This window comes from Cladophialophora bantiana, assembly GCF_000835475.1.
Source record: "Cladophialophora bantiana CBS 173.52 unplaced genomic scaffold supercont1.17, whole genome shotgun sequence".
Taxonomy (NCBI): Eukaryota; Fungi; Ascomycota; class Eurotiomycetes; order Chaetothyriales; family Herpotrichiellaceae; genus Cladophialophora; species Cladophialophora bantiana.
Genome location: NW_015971591.1, coordinates 729602 through 753640, shown reverse-complemented (window position 1 = coordinate 753640; position 24039 = coordinate 729602). Strand labels below are relative to the sequence as shown.

The 24039-nt window shown below is 52.4% G+C and overlaps 12 protein-coding genes across 12 annotated transcripts; 6 read left to right on the top strand and 6 right to left on the bottom strand.

Moving 5' to 3' along the window:
* Nucleotides 1-226: 226 nt before the first annotated feature.
* Z519_10235 (uncharacterized protein) lies at nucleotides 227-732 on the bottom strand (the record flags this gene model as incomplete). Its single annotated transcript, XM_016767952.1, has 2 exons — nucleotides 227-498; nucleotides 594-732. 2 exons carry the CDS (start codon nucleotides 730-732, stop codon nucleotides 227-229), a joined length of 411 nt encoding a protein of 136 aa, XP_016616050.1.
* A 664-nt stretch (nucleotides 733-1396) lies between these two features.
* Z519_10234 (uncharacterized protein) lies at nucleotides 1397-3619 on the top strand (the record flags this gene model as incomplete). The annotated part of the gene is made up of 1 exon (XM_016767951.1): nucleotides 1397-3619. One exon carries the CDS (start codon nucleotides 1397-1399, stop codon nucleotides 3617-3619), a length of 2223 nt encoding a protein of 740 aa, XP_016616049.1.
* A 126-nt stretch (nucleotides 3620-3745) lies between these two features.
* Z519_10233 (uncharacterized protein) lies at nucleotides 3746-5356 on the bottom strand (the record flags this gene model as incomplete). The annotated part of the gene is made up of 1 exon (XM_016767950.1): nucleotides 3746-5356. The coding sequence occupies one exon, from the start codon at nucleotides 5354-5356 to the stop codon at nucleotides 3746-3748; it is 1611 nt and encodes a 536-aa protein (XP_016616048.1).
* Nucleotides 5357-5904: 548 nt separating this feature from the next.
* Z519_10232 (uncharacterized protein) lies at nucleotides 5905-6271 on the top strand (the record flags this gene model as incomplete). Its single annotated transcript, XM_016767949.1, has 2 exons — nucleotides 5905-5944; nucleotides 5994-6271. 2 exons carry the CDS (start codon nucleotides 5905-5907, stop codon nucleotides 6269-6271), a joined length of 318 nt encoding a protein of 105 aa, XP_016616047.1.
* A 560-nt stretch (nucleotides 6272-6831) lies between these two features.
* Z519_10231 (uncharacterized protein) lies at nucleotides 6832-8032 on the bottom strand (the record flags this gene model as incomplete). Its single annotated transcript, XM_016767948.1, has 2 exons — nucleotides 6832-7874; nucleotides 7927-8032. The coding sequence occupies 2 exons, from the start codon at nucleotides 8030-8032 to the stop codon at nucleotides 6832-6834; spliced, it is 1149 nt and encodes a 382-aa protein (XP_016616046.1).
* Nucleotides 8033-8781: 749 nt separating this feature from the next.
* Nucleotides 8782-9048, top strand: Z519_10230 (uncharacterized protein; the record flags this gene model as incomplete). The annotated part of the gene is made up of 1 exon (XM_016767947.1): nucleotides 8782-9048. The coding sequence occupies one exon, from the start codon at nucleotides 8782-8784 to the stop codon at nucleotides 9046-9048; it is 267 nt and encodes an 88-aa protein (XP_016616045.1).
* A 1430-nt stretch (nucleotides 9049-10478) lies between these two features.
* On the bottom strand, nucleotides 10479-13238 carry Z519_10229 (uncharacterized protein; the record flags this gene model as incomplete). Its single annotated transcript, XM_016767946.1, has 1 exon — nucleotides 10479-13238. One exon carries the CDS (start codon nucleotides 13236-13238, stop codon nucleotides 10479-10481), a length of 2760 nt encoding a protein of 919 aa, XP_016616044.1.
* An 886-nt stretch (nucleotides 13239-14124) lies between these two features.
* Z519_10228 (uncharacterized protein) lies at nucleotides 14125-15139 on the top strand (the record flags this gene model as incomplete). Its single annotated transcript, XM_016767945.1, has 2 exons — nucleotides 14125-14352; nucleotides 14405-15139. The coding sequence occupies 2 exons, from the start codon at nucleotides 14125-14127 to the stop codon at nucleotides 15137-15139; spliced, it is 963 nt and encodes a 320-aa protein (XP_016616043.1).
* Nucleotides 15140-15204: 65 nt separating this feature from the next.
* Z519_10227 (uncharacterized protein) lies at nucleotides 15205-15891 on the bottom strand (the record flags this gene model as incomplete). Its single annotated transcript, XM_016767944.1, has 1 exon — nucleotides 15205-15891. The coding sequence occupies one exon, from the start codon at nucleotides 15889-15891 to the stop codon at nucleotides 15205-15207; it is 687 nt and encodes a 228-aa protein (XP_016616042.1).
* Nucleotides 15892-17417: 1526 nt separating this feature from the next.
* Nucleotides 17418-20174, top strand: Z519_10226 (uncharacterized protein; the record flags this gene model as incomplete). Its single annotated transcript, XM_016767943.1, has 1 exon — nucleotides 17418-20174. One exon carries the CDS (start codon nucleotides 17418-17420, stop codon nucleotides 20172-20174), a length of 2757 nt encoding a protein of 918 aa, XP_016616041.1.
* Nucleotides 20175-20655: 481 nt separating this feature from the next.
* Z519_10225 (uncharacterized protein) lies at nucleotides 20656-21766 on the bottom strand (the record flags this gene model as incomplete). The annotated part of the gene is made up of 2 exons (XM_016767942.1): nucleotides 20656-21511; nucleotides 21570-21766. The coding sequence occupies 2 exons, from the start codon at nucleotides 21764-21766 to the stop codon at nucleotides 20656-20658; spliced, it is 1053 nt and encodes a 350-aa protein (XP_016616040.1).
* Nucleotides 21767-22023: 257 nt separating this feature from the next.
* Nucleotides 22024-23274, top strand: Z519_10224 (uncharacterized protein; the record flags this gene model as incomplete). The annotated part of the gene is made up of 2 exons (XM_016767941.1): nucleotides 22024-22280; nucleotides 22332-23274. 2 exons carry the CDS (start codon nucleotides 22024-22026, stop codon nucleotides 23272-23274), a joined length of 1200 nt encoding a protein of 399 aa, XP_016616039.1.
* Nucleotides 23275-24039: the final 765 nt, after the last annotated feature.

The window sequence follows — 24039 nt, the reverse complement described above, 5'->3', positions numbered from 1 at the left end:
TGTTTGGGCGTTAATAATGTCTGAGTGTGGCCCGAAACAGATGGGACATGTATGCCACTGGCAGCTGGACGAGGCAGCAAGAAATGTCATCTTCTGTGCGGTGTCCCTCGCTTCCTGTGAGAAGCTTCACTCGAGAACTGATCTTGATCAGATGCAGGACTTCTATACCATATTTTCCTTCCCAATGCCGGCCTCAATGCAAACACGCACGGCACTCCAACCTCACTCATGCCGTCGTGTTTTTGACATCAATCCTCACATCATCATTCCCACTGTTTCGCTCAGCATATTTCCTGCTCACATCCTCCGGTCCCTCACCGGCGGCCCCTTTCTCGAAGTCGCCGGCCTTGGTCGGTCTTCCGGTACCTTTCTGGATGCCACCACCCTCTTCGACCGGAATCTCTCTGTTGTCCCCTGCACCGGAGACCTTGCTGCCATAGTCGGCGGCGCTGCCAGGGAATTTATTGGTTACTGATTGATCGATGCCGGACTCGGTTGCTAGAAACACGAAGATTTGGTTAATATTCTGTGCAGGGACGGGCATGGGAGAGTGTGGTTCGATTTGTTCCCATTTCTTTGGTGTGAACACATACTGCTGACGCTTCCTCCCGGGACTGTTTTGCCGCCAAACCCTCCATCTTGGGATCCCTGCTTGAGGTTGGGCGAGGCGAGATCCTGTTCTGCGTGTCTGGCCATGTCCATGAGGTCTTGACCTTTGTATTGTTCAGACATGATTGATGGCGGTTCCGTCCGTGATTCTATGTGAAGACGTTTTCCGGAAAACCTAGTGTTGTGTGACGGTGGCTAGAATAGTGATTGCAGCAGAGAGGCCTGCTCATTGTGGTTTGGTACCTGACTCCGCCGAGTTTTATCAGGGCTGTGTGATGTCACTGGTTGTTGATGTCATACTGAGGACAGCGATCACTTGCCACGGAGATCAAATCCGATTTCGTCGCCATGCTTCTAGCCTCATCTGGTTGCGCAAGGCTGAGGTTGCGGCAGTATTGCTAGTCGTCTGCAGTGAAGGTCTGACAGATGGCTGTGGTGCTGTGGTACTGTGGTAGCATGCAGCAACTCTTTCACTTTTTCTGTCCCAGCATTCATCTATCGCTGTTGATCACCCAGCCTGTGGTTTGTCCCTTGGTCGATACAAGGTCCTCCAGGTCCTCGCTTCCGTGACGCGCTTGCCTCGAGATAAAGCCCTTGAACGCACCGCACCGCAGGCATCGAAGGTGCTTTCCCCCCCCAAAGATGGCCCTATACCCTGATAGTGACTGGCTTCTTTCTCATGGTTTCTGTGAGCCGCTTCCCCATCATTCCAGCCTATATTTCTTCATCCCCATTGAAATTGGTGCCGCGTCTACCGTTTTGTCCTCCTGATCGCCCACCTCGCAAGATGGCGCCAAATCCTGACCCTGCTTCTCTCAGCGCCCACAGCCGTCGGTGTTCCATTTCTGCCATTCCGCGGCCAAAGTCTGGTACTTCTCGTCATGCTACACCCATAGGTCCTCGAGGAGACCGGAGAGACTCGGCAGCAGGGACAAGGATTCTGAACATCGGTCACAAGTACAGGAAATCATGGCACCCAGAAGACAGTGTCCCGCCTAGCTCATTTCGGATGCGTCAACCACAGGTCGCGAACCCCGGGAATGAGTCTTTGCTTCCAGACAAGCAACGATCTCATCATGATCTGTCCGGAACCCAACAGCAACTCTATGTTCGAACCCTGTCCACGCAATCCCTGAGCGGACCTGATGCCGTCGTAGCTCCACATCAGCTCAAACAGACATCCAGCACTACCGCACTGCCCAAATCCAAGACGATGAGCAGCCTCCTCTCTTCACCCCGTGAGACCATCACCAGAAGACGCCTCCTTCAACCACTCGAGCCCCCGCTACCACAAACGCAGACCTTGGGCAACATCTCATGCTTTGGTCCACTAAGTGAAACGCCTTCGCCGAGGAAGCCCATCTCGGTTTCCCTTTCCCCGCCACAGCGGCACTGTGACAATGGAAGTCACCTCAGCGCCGCTGATGCTTTGGTCGAAAGTAGGATGACGGAAAAGGAGAGGGACTTGATGATCCGGGTCCAGAGAGAGGCTGCAATCAATCGTGCTCGACTCAGAAATTCTTGTCAACACCGAAACCCTCTCGAATATCCTCTTGCGCAGTCAACGAAGCGAACAAATGAGCAAACAGCGACCCTCAAGTTGTCGCTGAATGACGTTGCCAACACACAGCGTGTTGAAGGCATGAAGAGGACATCCTCCTCTGGGCGGCTCCTGTTCATCAATTCCACTCTAGCAAACAAGCACTGGCGAGAGAGGGACCTTCCAACCTCAACAACAATGACGACGAGCATTGGAAGCATTACCAGCTCGATTCCAAGCCAGGGTTCTGATAGTGATCCAAGACATGTCAGAGACCACCAACGTTCCTGCACCAGTGCAGCTATGCTAACCGTCAACCAGGTATATGTTGCTGAACACGCATCATACTGGACCGGGCGATATGTGTCTATTTGTGACCGACTTCGCACGAAGGAGCTTAACGTACCACCCCCATCACCGTCGGAATCGAGCGAAAAGAAGACTGATCGTCTTTTTGACAACGGTGAGAGAGTCCGTATGAACAATGCGCTCAATGAACTGAGAGAGCATTGCAAGACGGAAGAGGCCTTGAAGAGCTTTGACGACTTCGAGAATGCCCTCCTCAAAAAAATAGGAATATCTCGCCAGAGCTTGCGTCGAGCTGGAAGTCTCGCGTTTGCGGGTAAAGGGGTAGAAAGGAAGCAGGGAATATCCGAGTCGAGTGGTTCTAGGCTATTCCCCTTGAACATGTCGAATTCTCCCGGCAACGCGTCAACGCCAACAAGTCGAATATCAAGCGTCAATGCTGACGCTGTGCCGCCCGAAAGTTCCAAGTTGTTCTATGGTGAAGGCGCAATCGCAAAAAGCAAGACTACTGGCAATCTGGCAGCCCTCATCCCCCTCATCCCCCTCATCCCAAAAAGGCAGTATGTGGTTGCAAGCAGTTCCCTGCCAAAGTCGAATACCGTCCAGCCACTTTCACATAGGCGCAAAACATCCTACTTCGATTGTTCTCCCGAAACTCGAGCTAAGGCTATGAAAGAGCGAGAGGAACGGGCCTCTCGTAGAGCAGCTGAGGCCCATCGACGTTCAAGCTCACATATGCCGGTCTTGGACGTGACCAAGAGTCGGGGGCAGAGCAAGGACCAAGGATCATCTTCCAGGGTTGTGAAAATCTCTGAGGCGGCCCAGTCTCAAGTCAACTCTTCCACCTCCAAAATCGATGCATCGGGAGCAGTGGCAGATTCCCTGAGTGCTGCCATGCTCGAGAACGGTTATGTTCCGCCCCCACCGAATACCATGAGTACGGATTTGCCCTCTCGAGTGGAGCTCGTGGAGCTGTCTGGGGGTGGGAAAGGGAAGGTCGTCAAGTCACGGCGCAAGACCGAGAGACAGATCAGCGGAGAGATGGTAAAGATCTTGTTTGGAGCTGGTATGCGAGAGGCGAAGAGGATGGGACGTCGAGTAAGTGGGATGAGCTGGCCCAGAAGTAGCGATGAACTTATAACGCCTAGGAGCGGGAGCAAGTGAGAATGTGTTGGCGAAGGGCGTCAAGAGAGGGATTATGCGTTTAACATTGCGGCAGTTGGTCGTTCAGATAGGGGAATAGGGTGCAGAGCAGAACGCATTCAGACAATTCTATGCGAGCCATCAAAATTATGCCGACACCCAATGGAACTCCACCTGTACATCCCTCTCACCATTCCCGTCATCAGCAAATAGGTCGACCTTTTCAAACCTCTTCGGAATGCGATGCGTGTAAAACACGCTCCGATTGTGGTAAGTGAGCACATTGATCCCATCATCGTTCTCCGCGTATGAAAATATTCCCTGTGCCGTAGCAGAGTTTATACATTCGAATCTAGCGGTTTTGGGGTTGACCAGGCACGGGGCGTACGATGAAGAGAGGGAGAACAACGTTTGGTGGCCGGGGTCGACGACGTCGTGTTGGGCGCGGAAGGTCGCGCACGTGCCAGAGACGTACCATTGACCCTGCCGGATGAGGCAGCCCTTTTTCAGGGACGCAGAAGAGGTACTGCTGGAGGAGGAGGCGGCGGCGGAGGAGGAGTCGAGGATGTGGATTTCTAAGTGGCCTCGGCCTGTGAATGGAACGGCTGTGCTTGTGCTTGTTGGTGAAGATGTTGGGTTGCCGATGGAAGTGGTCGTCTTCGACGGAGGGGAGGGAGGCACAGGCACGTCGTCACCGGCGGTCTTGGGGAGGTATTTGATTCCTCGCCGTGGGCAGTTGGAGATAGCTCCGTCGGGCGGCACGGGGACGAAATGTCTGCGCACGGCGGTTGCGTTCAGGAACGGCGAGCGGTGTTGATAGCCAAGAAGATCTATGGTATCGCGGTTGACAGAGTCCTCCGGAGTGGTGGAGCTCGCAACAGCTTCGGCTTCGTTTTCAGTCCCTTGCGTATGAGATGTGTGTCTCAGCGAGCCCATCACGGCGAAATGATACCATACTTCATCCAGCTCGCCGCGGTGGTTACAGCGGAACGTCACGGGCTGGCCGTGCGCAGAGGACCGCATGACAGCGTCCTCCAGCTCTCGCAGCGTATACCGCTTGTGGGAAGAAGGCAGGATGCTGGCCTCCGCGAGCACGGAGTATGTATCGAGCGTCCTGAAAAGGGAGGTCGTGTGGATGAAGTAATCTAGCACATCTAGATGGCGATGATGTCGGCGATTCGGCGAGGGCGGAGGAGGAAGAGCCGCGTAACAGGCCGGCTCGAGTGTTGAAATGCATGTGCCGTGTTTATTCCACTCGTGGGCCCATAGATGCTCGTGGTCGCCGTCGAGGGAGAGCCAGTACGTCTCCATAAACGAGAGCAGGTCGTCGATCATCTCCGAAGGATTTCCATCGTGGTCCTCTGGGTCCTGGTCCTGATCTTTTACGGCGTGACGGAGGACGCTCCGAATATCGGAATGAGAGCGCGAAGAATCGCAGAACGCGTCGAAGCCTCCGGTGCAGAGATCCGGCCAGAGTCCGTGGATCGTCCAAGAGTTGTTGGGCCCAATGGGCGGTGCGGTGTCCCAGAATTGCGTCTGCAGGAAGTGCCCTGAAGGGTGGTTCAGGCAGCATGTGTCTATATCTTGAGGCGGCGGTGAGGGACACGACAACGCGGGAGGATTGGGGCATTGGGCGGGTTTCAAGGTTGATGGTGAAAGGGTGTTGTTGTTGATAATGTTGGGTGTTGTTAAATGATTGGGTAGAAGAAACGAGGAGAAGACGGGGATTTGGCAGAGGATTTGATAGAGATGTGCCATTGCGGGATGTGTGATAAGGGTAAGGTAGGGATAACCAGGTGATGGCAGGTCTTGGTACAGTGATGTGCGAATTCGGTGTCCTGTTCAGCTGGTATAGACGCGTCCCGGGATTAGCGGGTGCTCCATTTCCGAGTACGCTTCTCTTCTTTTGGTTTAGCGTAGCTTGTAAAATTGTCCAATCATCGCAGGATCACTAGGGGGTTATAAATATATGACGTTACAATACTGCTGGCCTGGTGTCATTTTAAGTCTTTTAACGAGAGGTTTCCTGTTGGAGTAGTCTTATCGCCCCTCGAAATGCCAGCCGGAGTTTATCCGCTAGGCCTCAGGATTAAGGAATGTAGTCTGCGACTTATATGTAGCGTCTACATCCTCCTTAGCCAGCGCTATTGGTTATATTTGCTGTTGGCAATAAACGTATCTACGCGTCATAGCAAAGGACTAGTTTCATACGTTTCCGTATCGATACCTCGTTGCTAGAATCAGTTCTCCCTAGCCCGCAGTACGCTCTAATAAGCGTAGCCTTACCTTGTCTCTTCATTATCGCAATGAACGTGGTCTTAACAGCTAAAAGCTACGCTGGTCCAGGTATTATCTCTCCCGGTATCATCTTGACTTCTGCCTAACGTCTACTTAGCCATCGCCGCTGGCACAGGCACCCTCGCCGCGATTGGCACTACCTACGTTCTCCCCGCCATCGGCTTCTGCGCGACTGGTGTCAAAGCTGGTTCAATCGCAGCGGGAGTGCAAGCCTCTCTATATGGAGCTACTGTCCCCGCGGGGGGCATATTTGCTACACTACAAAGCTGGGGTGCAACAGGGGCTTTAGCTGGGACACTTGGAGCTGCGGCGTTGCCGGTCGGGATTGTGGTTGCGGGTGGGACCTATCTTACCGCAAAGGCGCTAGGAGGGTAAAGCTAAGGCTTAAATAACAATCGCTCTTATAAGTATGCGCATATAGGCAAGGTATGCGTCTTCCTTACGCGGATTTACAGATAAGGGTCGATCACGCTGCAGTTGGATCAAGGGCAGTAGAAATATTTAGCAGGCACTACGAGTAACGACGGGGCTGTTAAAGCTTGTTTTGTGAATTGATAAGCAGGCTAGGTAGAAAGACGAGGACGTAGCTGAAAGAGCTATCTACACATCGATTGCGGATATCTGTCACGGCACTGAGGAAGTCTGAGAGGTGGTGACCTTGCCGCTCCGATGCCCACAGCCTAACGTTATTCGTCAAACCTCGGCACAACGAATCAAATGACATATTGTTGAATGTCTGGTAACAACTCTTTTTTTACGGTACAGAAAGTCACAGATCTCAGTCTAACCCTATATAGTATTGTATATGAAAAGGCCGTTGATATTTGAAAGGACTCGAGGTATGAGGGGTGCGCGTGGTTAGCGTTCCCCTGAATATGACGTCAGCGAGGCTAATGCTGTCACGAGGCTGACGACCCAATGCTCATCAGCCCCCTTTACACCTCATCCTGGGGGTATTTGGTTCCGCCTTGCTTTCTGATCTCGTCCATAATCTCCATGACACGGATGGTCTCCTTCCAAGGCATGATCTCATTCTCTTTCCGGCCAGCAGCGATGTCCAGGGCAGTATTGTCCGCCTCGTAAAAGAATCCGCGACCGATGCGAGGGTAGTCGTAGTGCTTGCTTTCAAAATCATTCTTGGTGTTTTCTTTGCGTCGATAGACGGTAAAAGACAGAGGATGTGACGGAGCCGCACCATGCACGTTGATGTACCCTTCTGTGCCTTGTATACGGCAGACCACGTCACCCATGCCACCAGACATAGTGGTGGAACTGACGATTCCCTGTCTTCCAGTTGACTGATATTGTATCAGAATGCTCGAGGTGACCTCAACTCCATGCAAATGGCTCTGAGTAGCAAAGACAGTCGGCCTTTCAGAATTCTCAGGTGTGTTAGGGTCGAGAGCCAGAAAAGCCCATGTTAAGGGGTAGATGCCAGTATCTAACAGCGTGCCCGCCCCAAGATTCGGGTCTTTATACCGTGAAGTGTCCGGTAAGCTAGGGATATGAACCAGGAGGCTGAAATCAGATGACATGCGAAAGACATCCCCGATGACCTGATCTTGAAAGAGTAGCTTCCTCAACTCGGTCACGAGAGGTCGATGTCGGAGCCACATTGCCTCGTGGACATAGACACCTTTCTTCTTGGCTGCATCAAGCACCTCTCGTGCCTCGCGGGCGTTGATGGTAAACGACTTCTCGCACAGAACATTCTTACCCGCGGCAATGGCTCCGAGACAGTTGTTTTTGTGAAAGGAATGTGGAGTGCCGATATAGACGCAATCCACATCTGGATCGGAGTAGACCTGGTCATATGAGGCATAGATGGTTGGGCTTGCACTGGGGCAATGTTTGGCGGCAAAGTCTTTGCCCTTTTCCAGAGACGAGGACCCGATGCATTGGATAATGTGTTTTGCTTTTGCGTCTGGTCGGTTGAGAACGAGATCCTCGACGAACCAAGAAGATATGAGGCCAGTTGCTGCGGGCTGCTGTCAGTGTAGCCCCCAGCATTCAAAGTGGCCGTCACATACACACTATTCCCCAGCGGCAAGTTGGGATCTCGGTAGCCATAATAGGACTTGGGGACTTACTGTGACGGGGCTGTTGGGCGAGCACTTGGGCAATGAAGGAAGCCATTATTCGATTAGGTATGGACTACCTCGTAAATGGTAGTAGTCAAGCCGATGGCGGGGTTGAGAGACGGAAAAAGAATCCGCCGGGAGAACAGTGGCGGATGTCGGTCACATGACATATACACGTGACATAAGTGGGATGCCCTGCAACCCCAGTTAAACCTTCAATTGTGGGTTTCTACCTCGTACCCAAGAACTCGAGTTCCCCAACCCTCCACTTTCCCATCGACGCCCCAGTTATCCACTCATTGTCCCTCTCTTTCAAACCGACGGAATACATTGGACTGTTCCTTTTAACACGATACAGAGTTCGCATATTAGGTACCAGACAACGGGATACACAACACGCACCGGCTCTTCGCTGGCCGAGGTCAAGGTTGAATTCAACGCCCTCACCCTGGTCACCTTGATCAGTGCCATCACATTTTTGCCAGCGGCTATCGCGCATTTCCGCGTTATCGAGAAGTTCGCACCCCACTGGCACGCTTCTCCTACAGTACATCACAGTGCCGCAGAAAGTGTTGGACTTCTGGGCAGCAACCTGCGCTTAGTTGGTGTCGGAAGTTTCCGCCCTCAACGCAGGTTCCCAACTCCCACTGTCGTCGTCCTAGACTGACTTGTTTCACTGCAGTTCTAGATAACGCAACGATACCGCGGTGGTATCCCTAGACATCAGGGCAAGCTCCCTATCGCTCTTCATAATCAAACCGTACCTTCTTGTCACCCGGGCAGGTCATCTTGGAACCCGCAGCCATGGGTCGCTTCACCACCATGATTCTCTCCTGCCTACACAACCTGCTCATCCAACTCCCGCAGAACGGCTACCATAATATCTCGCGTGTCGTGCAGCCGCAAATCCGAAGCATATCTGAGAGTTTCACGATTGCGACTTCCGCTTCAAGGCGCAATGCTGCTGCCCGCAAGGAGGAGGGGATAGAGTTGCAGCCGATGGCGCCCAAGACCTCAGGTGATGCGTCCATGAAACAAGAAGGCGTGGTTGAAGGTGTTCAAGTCCGATAGACCATGGCAGCCTTGATGTGGTTACTGTTCGGAACCAGCAGGAAATCATTTCCAAGAGATTGGATCGAGTTTGATGATGAGAGTCCACGGAAGAGACACCCTCCTGCCGACGACCCTCTACATCCAGAATTGCTCTCCTTACTATCCGTCATCTGAGCGGCGATCTATCTCACTCTAACAGACAACTTCGGAGCCCATATTGCTGGGGAATGCATCACTAGAACGGTCTCTTTTGCCTATGCCGATTCACTCGTTGTCTGGCACCTTCCTGCCTACTGGCAACTGTGGCGGAAATTGTTAATCGAAAGAGTCTCAAACAATCAACCAAGCTGGTACGATTTCGCCCACCTGGTCGAGCGACAATCCGATTGCAGCGGAGCTAGAGATATCCCCCGGCTCCACGATTTGGCACCGAGGTGCTAGTTGAAACCAGAACTCCTTGTCAGACAAATGCTTGTCGCGGCAGGCTTGAAAAATTTCAGGTCCCGTTTCTAGCATACGCCCGGTCATCAAGACCGAAAAAGCGGACGACTTCCCGAACCATGGAAATCCTGCTTTTCCATATTTCCTCGCCCGCCTCGTCTTTCTATGGGATAACAGTGCTCTGAGTCTACAATGTCACCAAAGCTGGACTATCTAGACAAGACAAATTGATATGCTAGCAGGATTGCCTCGATGGGAGGGAGGAGAGGCGGAGTTGAACGTTCCGATTCGAACTAGGCAGGCAGGCAGGCAGACGGACAGATAGATGGGCCGGTCCCACGTTCCCCATCCACCTCCTTGAGGGATCCAGTGTGTCCGACAGCAGATCTATTACATTACGCAGTATACACATCCAGCGACCACCGAGAAGGTTGCTACTCTTCTGAAATACTGTGCAGTATTCTATATTGTATCGTATGGTGCTATGCTGTGCTTTGTTTGTTGCTTTGTATTGTGTTGCGTTGTATTGACCCTCTGACCCTCTGATGCGTCAGTCTGTCCTCTGTTCTCTGTCCTCTGTCCTTCATCCTCTATTATCCTAATGTCATCACGTTACAAAGAAAGTGGTCACTTTTCTTGGAATTGAAGAAAAAGTGTTTATTCAAGAATGAGTTTCGTCTCCGGTTCGAGTTGAGTTGATTCGAGTCGAGTCTTCTCGCTGTGTTCTAGTTCCGCTTTACTCGCGGACGGACACCTTGGCCATCCTGCAAGCCCGGGCTGCATGGCCATGAATTTGGCTCCAGCACTCTTCAATGCCGCGGCCCCAACTCCTTCGGTCTCAAGCACTCATGACAACGTTCCATCACCCCAGTCAGACAAGAAGATCAGGTCCAGACCGGCGCTCATACAATGCCACAATCCACATCTCCCTCATCGTCAATCGTGTGGTATAGCTCATCAAGTCATTATCAAGCACTTGGCGTCCCTGTCAGCAGGCCACTTGATCGTCAACCACAAATATGCCGTCTTCCCTGGTGATACAGCTGGGCCACGGTCTTTGGTTCCGAGTCTTCAGTGCGATACCCGGATTCATTGCTCACCATACTCTCTCTGAGTCCGTGTCGTCTTTCTTCCCTTGCGGAATCGCTCTCATAACCATGATGTTCTGATGCCCTTGGTATGGCGTCTGCTCCCCCGAGATCTCGAGTTCCGGGTCGAAGGTGAAGGACATGAGCCACACCAGTGTGAATTTCTCCTTTGTCATACTCGTCTTGTTTCCGTTCGCTTCCCTTGTTGTCGTTGGCTTCGTGGTCCTGGTAGGCTTGGCAGGGCTGAAAATAGTTTGGCTTCGATGGACTTCTAGGCCTTTCTCCACGGATGATTCGTTCAATGTCGGTTTCCGTCTCGCTGTACGGCAGCCCACTCGATGAATTCAACATATCCAACGCACAGATGCTCTTGCGGTAGACTTCACGATCGCTGCTGGCGATGCTGTGATCCGATTTGTTTTCATCTATGATCCGCTCTATCCGAAGATCACTGTCTGGAGGTGACGAGGGGAGGTCGGAAACCTCGGTAATTCTAGTTAGCACACGTCGTGCAGCGGTTTGACCCATGATGCCATTCTTGAAGTAGTCTGACGTAATCTGTGCCCCGAGAGGGCTCTCGACTGACTGAGGAATTTCCGTAACTCGAGCTGCTGGGGGAAGTGGCATCGGATATGCAGGCGGCCCAGGAAGAGACTTGTCCGTGTCGACGGAAGATGCAATATTGACCCCGCGACGTTGTGTTGCGCCGATCGAGTCAGATCGCGGTCTGATTGTTGGCGCCGTTGCGACGGTCTCGCTGGAGCCTTGGGAGCTATCAATGGGTGTGTTTGGGGTCGTCTGTGCTCGTGGATTTGTGTTTGTCTGTAGAGAAGGTCTGTGGCGAAGGCCATCCCGGTCGACGGCGAACGACACCTCCTTAGATGAGTACCTTGGATCAGACGGTGGAAACCCAATCATGCTGTAGCTCGTAGGAAGGGTTCCTTTCTTATATTTTTCCTTGTCTCTCTCCATTCCGAAGAATCTCAAGGCTTTGGAGGTGTTGCTGTTCCTAGCAGCCACAGGAGCGGTGTCCAAAGAGGTCCGGAGCATTGCTTGAGCCTGGGACATGACGTTCTTGACGTCCTCCCGTCGTGCGAAAACTTCCTCGCGGGCACTACCAAGCTTTTGACGAAGGTTCGCTATCTCAGCGTCGCGTTGGTCGATTTCCAGTGCATGGGCCGTCTGCAAGCTTTCCATGTTCCCTCGCAGCTCTTCGTACCTGCGAAACATCATTTCCGAGTCCATTTGCGTCTCTCGACTCTCGGCTAATGCGGCACGACAATCCTGTAATTTGCTACCCAGATCATCGTTTTGTTGTACCAGAAGCAATAGTTCGTGATCTTTTTCCCGCACGAGTCTGAGGGCTTTCTCGTATCTGTCCACGTACGCGTCGAGACTTTTGGACTGATCTTTGATCATCGCTCCCTGACTAAGCAATACCTTGCGATAATCGCCAACCAGGTTGCGCGCGTCCCGTAGGTCTGCTTCATATTTGTCGAGGGTGTCCTCTGCGACACGAACGTAACTGATTAGCCCGTGAGCCTCCTTGCCAGTGTAGTCAGCTATTAGTTGGAGAACCTGTTGAGTCCTAGGCTCACGGATAGCATCGGCCCAACTGGGGATGTGTTTCTGAATGAATGTACCCAGAAGGTGCGCAACTGCGTGGACCGTATTTCGAAGTTCCGAGATTCTTCGGTCTTTAGCTTCGATTTCCTTGTCTTTCACCACCATCTTCGCCAAAGTGTCTTCTACCTGTCCTTGGAGTTCATTCAGTTGTTCATGAGAGGCCTTGGTATCACGCTCAGCAAGCGATTCTGCGGACTCGACAATCTTGCGATAATCGGCAGTGATCAACCGCATTTGATCGGAGAAGGACTTGAGTGCCTGAGGAACGTCAGATTGAGGAGGGTTCCCAAAGATCACATTTCTTACACTGTTCAAGGTTACTTGGTTGACGCTTGACTCGAGCTTCAAGTTGCCAGCCTGATGGAGGAGAGTCGTCATTTTCTGTAAATGACTGCGCATCGCGGGTAGCCAGTGCTGCGATATGGTCACATGGTCGCATTCAGTAAGTTTATCCAGCAACTCCTCGACGGCCATTGCGGTAAATGGCAGTGTAATTTGCGAAGCTGCAGGAAGGCGGTTCCCGATGGTGTAGGTAGGCATTGTGCTGTGACCAGACCGGTCGTGCTTTCTCAAAGGGGTGGCCAGATTTCGCAAAGCTTCCATTGTCCCGTCATCGGTGGACACGGAGGGGGAGAGAGGCGGCACAGAACTCAAGGTCGATTCCTCGGTGTTGCGGCGAAGCAATCGAAGAGAGGGCGGAGGTGATATAGGGTCTGTTTGTGGGAAACCTTGGCTCGCTAAAAGAAGTGAACCTGGCAACTCTGCCGCAGCCAGTGAATGCAGTGATGTTGGGCTGGCTGGCGTCTCCGGCAGTGCGAAACCTGGCGTGGAGGGTGCGGCAGGGTTGCAGGGTGAAGAACCTCGCTTGATATCAGTTCCTAAAAGGAAACGTTTACGGCGGTCGGTGGGCGTCTTGGGAGTCAAGAGGCCTCCAAGCCCCGAACTCAACGGTGCCAGAGCCTGACCTGGTGATATGGCAACAGCTTCGCAGCTGCTCGATATTCGAAGCGGAGGAGGTCGACGACGGAGTTTGGGCTCAGTCTTTGGGTTCATCTTCCCGTGCACTTGATCCCCAACTGCGAGTTCAGAACAGACAAGTCCACCAAGTCCACCATTGGGAACCACTTTTGTGCCATGAGCCCGTGACGTTGAACCAAAAATGGACGCCATCGGTATAGCCGGATGAAAGGGACCGGGAATATCGAAGGAGGAACAGAAGAAAGAACGAGCCCCCTTTGGATCTGACTACGCTTTTTGAACTTGGAATATGCTCACGTATGCACCATGACCATGCAGAGGGACACCGTTGTTCACATCCTGCTATGCAGGGGGTTGAAGCAGAGATAGTCGCACCTGAGAGAGAGCTTCAACAAGCCTATCCAGAAGAGGATCTGAGAACGAGCCAACCAAGAAGTCATCGTGACGAGCTCGAAGGCCAGATGAGGAGAGATCCGATTGTACTACCATCCCCAGAGTCACCGAGGTCACCTCGTTAGCTGCAAGGAGGCGCCTAAATCAGGCCATCACGAGGCCGGCACTCGACGAATCTCCCCATCGCCCACCTCGACGCGGGTATCATGATGAGACGACCAGTGGCCGAGGGGGGGGTTAAGCCCAGGTCAATATGATAGCCAGTTGACATTGAAGGGGTTTCGGGACAATTATCAGAGCAGCAGAGGACAAAAGAGAAAATAATGAAAAGCAGAAGGGCAAACGAGGAATATGCTGGGCTTCCGAAACAGGATTAGTGCGGGCTGGCAAAACCGCCGAGCCCGTCTCACTGTCGACCAACATCCCGCCAACGATTTCTCCCTCTACCAAACGCATCAAATCCTCTTTTTAAAAAAAAAAATAAAATTAAAAAAATAAAAAAATAAAAAAAATCCCTCGGAGGAACACGATTAGGGCCTTTGACATAGATGCTGTGATCGGCTTGAACATGAATCCTGCGGAGTCGACGAACAGACCACCCAAAAGGGTCAAAACAGATCATACACAGTCGCCATTAGGCACAACGCCTCGCAAAGGCAACGCGAGTAAAAGCAAATACCGATCCGCCGCCATCAGCGCGTCCGGAATCCACAGCGGCGATGTCGGGATCTTTGTTACCTCCGACAAGGGACAGGAGAGGAGATGTTTGCAAGAGCTATCTGATCTGTTAGAAGAGGTCCGGGCCAGTCTTGTCTTGTCATGGACCACCAACTAACTAATCACATCAGGTCTTCGATGATGACCCAGGTAGTCGTCCGCCAGAGGCAGCCCTAGACGTCCAGCGAAATAAGGATGACGAAGGTGACATCGAAGCCGATATACATGCCGAGCTGAACTCCATGAGATCTGAACGAGGGCCCCAAAATGGGCAGTCACAGAAGCTCTCCTTGATTACGCTCGACATACCATGCGTCTCATTTGTTCGATTCCCCAACAACTCCAGACTTGATCCCGTCGAAATTGTCCGCAAACTGTGCCTCTCGGCCTCAAGCACGGAAGGTGCTGGACCGCGAAGTCGCTACGTCAGGAGACTCACGCCGGTGACTTTGATTCGGAAGACCCTGAATGACGGCCTCCAATCGCTTTGTGATCAGGTCCTTCCCAAACACTTTTTGATTGACGTCAACCCGGAAGACGACAAGCAAAGTTCTGGAAGCGATGGCGAGTACAAGCACCCACCATACAAGTTCGCCATCCGTCCGACTATCCGCAACAACAACAAGATTGACCGAGACCGTGTTATTCGGCTGGTTGCTGACAAGGTCGCCTCCCTGGGTCAGGGGAAGCACTCTGTAGACTTGAAAGGGTATGACAAGCTCGTTCTCGTCGATGTGTATCGAAACGTAGTTGGCATGAGCGTTGTCGGGAGCGAATATGAGACATTGAAGAAGTTCAATCTGGCCGAGATTCACGCAAGCCACTATGGCAATGGCGACAAGGACTCTGCAAACGGTGAAAGCTGACGCCAAACGGCAAAGTATTTGATGGCATAGATCTGGGCTGTGGAGGAGATAAAGAATCGTCATCCTCAAGCGTCATTTCCCTCACTGCTAACCCTTCGCATCTTGTTGACGACACGCTTCCAGAAGCCATCGGATCTGTCAGCTTCACCGCGCTGCTCGGTATCCTTCATTGTCCCCTTTGCGCGCCAATACCCGGGCCCATGCTGCTCAATCACCTTCACGCATCCTCTGAGTGTGCCCCGAGCGAGCCAGAAGCCTTGCCAATTTGCTCGAGAGGAATTTTTCATTGTGTGCCGCACTGTCGCTGCCGGCTCTGGTCGGGAATATTCTTCCAGCCACCATTTTCGATATGCGTCGCTGAACCTGATCTGAGGCATTGCGAGCGACTGGGAGCCTGCTTCGGATGTGGACTCATAGGGAATCGCGATCAGTGCCTCGGAGCGCGAAGAAGAATGATCGACAAGAGAGTTCCTGGTGAGACTTAACGGTGCGAATGGGCTGCCGCAAGTAGTAGTAGGAGGCGAAGGTGCTTTCCTGGGTTCCAAGTATGCGGTCGTGTGGTCGAAGTTGACCAAGAAGCCCTGCGCGTCGTACCGACCGTACCTTCTGGCAAGCGCACGGCTGGACTGCCACTCATCCCGCATATCGACGTAGTGAGCAACACCGTCTGATCCGCCGTCACGGGATCCTGGAGGCGACGTACAGCTTTCCAGGAAGTCGGGGAAGCCATCTGTACGTGTATTTTGATCCATCATGAAGAAGAGCTTGGATGCAGATTGTTGGGCTGGGAATAGGCGAACAGTCAGTCAGTCACACCGAGGCCCAAGATCCAGAAACAAGAAAGGCTACCCTTGATTACTGGTTCTGAACCAGCTCAGTGTTAGGGAGTCAATAACGAGCTAAAAGTGACGGGTCGCAACAAGCCAGTCATACAGCCGTTTGCCAGAAACGGGGGACGGTCTTTCTTGCACTCCACCAAACAAGCCTCCTCCTATGCTGGAGGTGAAGGGGAAGCAGAAGGGGTCACCGACAATTGAAGCTCACCTGGATATGGATGATTTCCATTTCTGATCCCGACGTACGGCACGTGCGCTTCCCAAAGCTCGACTGGAGAAAGAGGACTGACGGAGCGGCACTGTCTGAGCCTTCGACATAGCAAATCCAGACTCCATATTATCGCGGTGAGTCTAGCTCACTCCGCTCGAAGACAAGACTAGGGTCGTATCGGGCATGGCCAAATATTAGATATCCGGTGGCCGCACATATCAGTGGTTCTTCAATGGGCAAGCTCCCGACTTTACATCAACACAACCACCAGTGAACGCCAATGGGGAAGAGTTCATCAACCTGAGCATGACGATTGCATCAATCCTGCAGTGGAAGTGTCAGAAGAATACAGTTTCCGAGACGAGTTTCTATTGCCTTGGCCGGTGCGACAATATTGGACTTGAAGCCGGATGAAGAGTTTATAAGGTATGAGGGAGGATTACAGCCATGTTGCACTGAGTGATAGTGTGATAACTCCTGTATTACAAGGGTGCAAATATGAGGATAACTTTACAGGCTTACGGCACATTACTTCGCATAGTTGCTTAGGGGCTGTTTGGAGCAAGTGCGAAACGACAGGCAACTTGCGGGAGCACTTATCGTGCGACCATTTGTGGACAGAACACCCTATTGCCATTTTTATATCGCCACGGATTCGAGAGACATATCCGCATGGCCTACTGAAGACTGAAGAGAGACTGGTGTGCGGCACGTGCGAAACCACAGCTGGTCTTCTGAATCGTCTTGTTCAAAGACGCCACTAATCGACGCTGCCATCTGCCTCCATATTCTTGTAGTTTGTTGTATCTCGGAGCAAATGTGGAGTGTACTACTTTGTGTTCCATGTAAGTTTTGTGGTGGGTGAGATCTACCTAAGCGCACTCCACGTATGTAGTGAGCCAATCAGAACATGGCGAGTGGATAAGGGAACAGTACTCGGCAGCCATTGGTGGGTCCGCCGTGTCTTCGTGTACTTGTTACAAGTGCGGGCCTGGTGCGGGGTAACTGGCCTTGGCTCGCTCTGCTCGTTGTCGTGCAACTTTGTTGGTTTGGTCGCTGCCTGGAAGCAACAGCACCGAGCACCTCCAGCAGCACCAGCTGCCTAATTCTCTCTTTACGCTCACCTCTCTCTGTGTCTGTCTCTCACTCTCACACAATCAAACCTATCAAACCTCCTATGTCCTTCCAGATCCTCTAGAGATAGCCACGAAACTAGCCTCCACGCTTCGTCATGGCTGATCTCGATCTCGATCTCCCGGCCTTTGGCATCCGCGACCTGAACGGCCCTACATCTCCCCCGGGCATCGTTCAGATTTCGGCCTCGCAGTATGACAGTACCATCCGTACTCAACCTGATACCGCCCTTTCGTATATCGACCTCGATGATGGGGAGCTCATCACCGTCGGAAGTTCGTTCGAGCTGCAACAGCGCCTGGAGGAACCTGTACCTACTTCGACCCCTGCCATCCCCTCCCCGGTGAAAGCTGCAAAAGAGGCCAAGGAAAATATGCTGGTACATATCTTCGACATCCGGCACACCAGCAGAAGTTTGGCTGTGTGGAGAGATCACGAGGCATATACGACCAAGAAACTGCGAGAACGACACAGGTCGTCGTTATGTTCGGGCGAAGAAGACACCAGTCCACCCAGGGTAACCCCATCTAGATCTGAACATCGATCTCCTCCCGACAATCCGACCACTCAGGATAAACTGAACAAGTACCCCACCGTCCTCCCTCGATCAACCCAGGTCTCGGACACTACCACTAGTGATGAAAGCAATGCTGGTCAATGCCCCACGGCACAAGCGCATTCCCCTGGTGAAGACGAGAGTCCGTGTCAGAGGGACAAGATCCTTACCAGTCTCTTCACAGGTATCGAATCTCATCTAGGCCCTTTGGCTGACTTCCTTGAGTCCACAGCAGAGGGACTGCGAAAGATTGCCGAAAGGACTGCTGAGGCTGATACCACTCCTGTTGAGTGTGTCTTGAGCGGGTTTAGAAAGATTTTGAAAGAAGCCGGCGAATTGGGTCTCGAGCTATTGGCTACATTGAACGAGGAATTAGAGAAGAATCGAAGCAGTGAAACTGGGCTGGCCAACGGAACCCAGCCTAGTTCAGAAGGACTGCAACCGTCCTCCCTCTCCGCTGAGGCCGAGGAGCCCACCCCAAGAGACAAGCCGCAGCCTGATGTTGAACCCTCTCCAAAGAAAGTCAGCTTCATCGAGACGGCACCTACAGAACCTCCTTCTAAGGAGCTGAAGCTTGAGGTGCCGGAGCCCTTCTACAAGGATAGCCCCTCTTTAAACGGTCGGACATTCAACGCCGCATCATCCGCACCTTCCACCAATACTCAAGAGCCACCTCCGTTCCGCCCTTCCTCCATGGACGATGTTCTGTTTCCGTTCTTGTCGACGCGATGGCGTCTTCAATCGAAGCGCGACTCTATCATTGACTCTCAGCGATCTGATTCCGATGTCCTGACCCGTTATCCACCCTTGCCGTCTCTCCGAAAAGCTGTAAGTATCGGCGGATTACACAGCAAGCCCGGACCATCTGGTAGCCGTCAATTTGGCTGGGGCACTACGTCGGCCTTGTCTCGCTATCCCAGCATTGGCCAATTTGAAGAGCAATCACGTGCAAAGCCTCAAGTCGATTCCGACTCGAAGGACTACTCCAGCCGTTGGCCAAGTTCAATTTGGCCCTTCATTCCGCCAACTCCCAAGAAGACAGACGTCTACAAGAAGCCTACAGTAGAGGATGAAGATGAGCCTGTCTCCACTCTTCAGGCAGAACTGACAGGGAAAACAAAAGCTCCGGCCATTAAGAATGTCCCCATGTCCACCACTGTGTCAGTCCCTGGTGCCTGGCCTGACCAAAAGCCTGACCAAAAGTGTGATTATGCGGGTTATAAAGGGCTCGATAGCATGGCTGCTACTGGCAACATGTCCAAAGATATCATTCAGAGGTTCCCGGAGAGAAGGCGGGACTCAGGTACCGGTGGCCTCCCGCAACGGCCTAGCAGTCCCGTTGGTACGACATACGCTCGTGGACCAAATTTTCCCAGAAAGTCCCAGACAGTCAGTGGCATCAACCCTGCGGCGAGACTCAATGGGCCATTTGATCCTCTTGCACACATTCCCGCCTTACAGCCTCGACCCCAACGATCGCAGCCAGACCTGTCAGCTTCCACGTTAGGCTTTCTGAGTGCCGCGGGAAACCCAGCCTTGCCCGACCCTTTGACCTATAGGAGTCGGACTGTTCACCATACTGATCGCTCCAGGCCTCGTGATCCTCCTCTCGAGATCCCACTGAAGAACGATTGCAGCACAACCACAAATTCCAGCGTGGCATCCTATCCATATGTGAAACCATCTCCTGCGGAGTTAGAAAAGTCCGGGTCCCAGCCCTCAACCATATTTCACCGTCCAGTACCTGTCGCTACAAAACCTACTGTTTCGACTCAGAAACCCGTGTGGCCTTCAGCAGCAGGGAAGAACATGCATTCTCACACAACTGGATCTGCATCGACATCCTCCGTGCCACAGCTCGTTCGATCTCAGCCGGAAGTAATCCGGGTGCCACCAAAAGTCAGTACTACCTTCAAACCATCACCCCCGATCGCGCCTGCTTCGCCACCAGTGTCAGCCGCCAGTACCATCTCTCGCTCTCCATCGATTCTCTCCCCTTGCCCACCCGCATTCACTCGTCCTCGCGCTCGCTCGGGGATCTCCCCACCCGAGCCTTTTTCGAGCCTGAGCGTTGATGAGTGTGTCAAGACTCTGAAAGACATGGGCTTTGGCAGAGACGATCCGAATGAATTAGCTCGCCTCAACGTCTATGCGGCGGCCGCTGGTGGAGATGTCGAGGCCGCAATCGAACTTCTCGAGGACGATCGTGAAGCCGCCAGAGTGCTCGGGAGGAAAACCGACAACATTACGGAGCTTAGGAAGGAGGCCGATGTGGAAGAGAATCCATGGGAAGACTAAACCGGGTGTGTCCTTGTCAGGTGTTGGAGCCTGCATTTATGAAGTGATGATGTAGTCAATTGCCAAAAAAAATGCAAGCCGAACGAACAAAAGCAGAACTCTCGGTCTTTTTGGATTTTGATTTCCACCGGCGCCTTCTGGGAGTGAATGGCATTATGTAACCCCAATCAAAAGGGACTGACTGGATTTTTTCTTTCAACGAATAACGCGGGTAGCAAATGACGGCGTCAAATCCTTCTCAACGTCTCGTGCGGACACCAGGGGCAGTAAGTTCTATCTATTGTATCCGGCAATCCCTACCTAAGAGAAAGAGAGACAGAGGGTGGAAAGGACAAAATGAGACGTATCCTTACGTATAAGGATTCGATCTAGGCGCATATATAGGACGGACGACGTGAATCTCGTTGGTGAGACTGAATCTCTCGATCACTAATAGGGGCTGCTGGTCGCTGCACCTTTTCTGTTATTGCCATATATCATATTAGTGAAGAGCTGCATCAAGGATCCTCTTCCTGACTTCGTGGCTGAAACTAGTGGTGACGACTTCCTGGTCCGTCATGACGTCCATTTCGGCATCAACGGCAGCTTCATAAGCCTTGACGACGGTGTCCTCGTCGACCCTCACCCCATCCTCGGCTAGGATCTTGATACACTCGGAGATACGCGCGATTTCTCGTCTGGTGCCTTCTCCGATATCGTCATTTTGGCTCGAGTAGATGGCACTGCTGACAACGTCATCGAGATTTGATATGCTGACGCCGCCGCTCATCCTGCCCTGATCTTCGACTTGTTCCATGTGCTTGCTCAGCCAGATGTATCCATTCACTCCGAGGATGACGTTGACGTCTCCACCGCCCTGGGCACCACTGTTGATAGTAAAGACCTGTCTTCGGCTGCGGACCACGCCGCCGCCGCCGCCGGTACCGCTGACGGCGAGGAACATTCCATTTCGAAGCTTGCCGTATTTCAGACTGCGGGTATGTAAATTCGCCGTCCCGTCACTACTCCTCAACTGTTGAACTTCTGCAACAAGTAAATCTCCTTCTTGGAAATAGTTCCGCATTTGCAGTTCATCGGCAGTTGTGCGTCGCCTCAGGACACCTCCTGGGAGATTTATGGATGACAAGGGTAATTGCGCCAGCAAGGGCGCCGCGACGTCCACTTTCCATTGGCTCTTCTGGACTTCCACTATACGGCCGACAACCAGATCGCCTATTTCAGGTGTATATCTTGCGCGAAGAGGGGCAACTGAGAGTAATTTGTTTGTCTTTTTCAGTGGGCCCGCAAGCGTCGCGATCATGGTGGTCGATTGCTCGGGCATGAAGGTGCCATGTCCCCTATTATCTGCGTCAGTAGAATGTACTTCGAGTTTGCATCGGGGCTGTCCGCACCTACCTCATCCACTGCGTATCATCCGTAATGACCTCACCGGGCAGGGCTATCTGTCTAGACGAAGAGGACAGTCGACGACGTTTTGACGGTCGGCCGCCATCATCTTGCACTGAGACGTCGCTGTCCTGGTCGCTATCATCGTAGGCATCAATTTGCACGTCCTCCTCTTCGGGTTCTGGGGGCAGTACAGCTAAGCCCATCTTTGTAGTTGCCTTTACAATGTACGTTGAAGATTTGGGGGTTGCGAACCTGAGAACAATGAGCCCAGGGAGTTGGAGAATTCGGAAGAACTTCGGCTCTTCACGTGACGATAAGAAAGAAGCTTGGCATTTCTCTTATCGGATTCTCAGAAAAACGTCGCCACCAGCGTCGAAGTCGTCAACAACATCACCACAAAACCGAGACTCTCTCCTCAACTGCTTCGATTCGGACCAGGCTTGCCTACTTTGTCATCGCGATGGTACGCCATAAGAAAGATGGTTCCTCTTCCAAGGCCAAAAAGTTCTCTACCAAATCGCGGCATACGCCTCGCTCAACGCGAGAGCCGAGAGAAGGTGGCGAGGATGAAGCTGTTTCTGAACGCCCGCCTTTCAAAGCAGCATGTTGGGATTTCGGTCATTGCGACTCAAAGCGCTGTAGTGGTAAGAGACTCATGCATTTTGGTATGATGCGAGAGTTAGCCGTGGGTCAGAAATTTCCCGGGGTAGTCATCTCGTGAGTGAGCCTCGCTCCAGAGCTCTCTCGTCATGTTGACAAAACATCCAGTCCCAACGCGAAACAGATCTTATCACCCGCAGACCGAGAATTACTTGAACGGCACGGCGCCGCCGTGGTTGAGTGTTCATGGGTCAGATTGCAGGAAGTTCCATTTTCACGGATAGGTGGGAAATGCGAACGGCTTCTGCCCTACCTTGTCGCAGCCAATCCCGTCAACTATGGGAGGCCGTGGCGACTGAACTGCGTCGAAGCCCTTGCCGCATGCTTTTGCATTTGCGGTCACGACGACTGGGCCGAGATCATTTTGCAGCACTTTCCCTACGGTAAGCCGTTTCTCGAAATTAACTCTCAGCTCTTCAAACGATACGCCGCATGTCAGAATGAAGAGGACATCAAGAAGGCTGAAGAAAAATGGCTCGCCAAGCTGGAGAAAGAGTATGCAGACAGTCGACTCAACAAAGACGCTGCTGGACGGGAAGACGACTGGGCTGGCGGGAATATGAATAGGAGGGAGGTCTTTGAATCCGACGAGGAAGATTCCGAACAAGGTGAAGACACGGATTCAAATGCAGATGATGAGCACGGCCCTCTGCACCAAGGCATGTCATTGGAATTGCCCCCTGATGAGGAAGATGAGGACGAAGAGGCCGAGATGGCTGAGATCCGCCGAAAGATCCTGGCCTCCAAGCCATTCACGGACAATTTTCCCGCAGAACCACCAAATAACGATATGCAGCGGCCAAACAACAAGGAAATCGGTAACAGCAGGACCACCATGACACTTACTCCGACAGAACAGCCACAGCAGCTGGTTGATTCGGACGCAGAATCAGGCTCGGGCGAGGAAGACTACGACGACTTTGACCAGATTGCGAATGCGACGCCAGTGACTGACCGCACGGGGATAGTTGCGCGCGAAAGGCAGAAGAAGCTCGAACAGGCAAGCGCATCATTTTCACGCACGCAGCTCTCGGCACCAAAAAGGTGGTAACACCCGAGGAACCTGAAGTGTAATTTGAGACGGGCTTCTTTGCAGGCCTAGAAGGTTAGAAAGTCTGATGCTCGTGCCTTAGCATCCAGGGGATGCGTCAAGCCTCCACTGTCATTCGCCTCACAGATTGTGACCTACGGCATCGGATTCAGAAACCCAAAATATGAGACCGCAAGAAATGAAAGAAGGATACGCAGCACCCCATTTCAATGATCGAAAGCAACCAAGCCAGATCGGATTACTCAATAGTTATCGATGCCTTGGCTCCTTTTGGCACCGCCACTACAGGCACTCCGAAAAACTACGCCGATGTCTTCGCAACTAGGGGTGCCATTTTCCTTTCTACTGATTGCCATCAACAAAGCAACCTGCCCTAACGCTCACAGCGAAAGATGACGTTGAATTTGCTTCGGCGGAATTTGACTTTCGCTTGCTGTGTCAGACGCGCTTAAGCAATTGGCCTTCACGACTCGCTAGCAATATTCCAAAACTCCAAAGTCGAGTGTGAAAAACCAGGGCAGGAAATGGACGAACCAGACAGCCAGCGAATTATCATACCAATAAAACAAGCAGCGTCGACGTCTCCGTATAAAGCGGCAGTGAGGGAAGTTCCGAGAAGGTCAAGGATCTTCTGGCATTATCACGCGTTCCGTGACCAGCGGTACCTTTCTCCATCTACCCATCAGCTCTGTATGAACAGGCTTGCAGACACACATGCCAAAGGGCGAGACCGGTCTAGAATTGCCCACCTCTTCAAGCAACCTT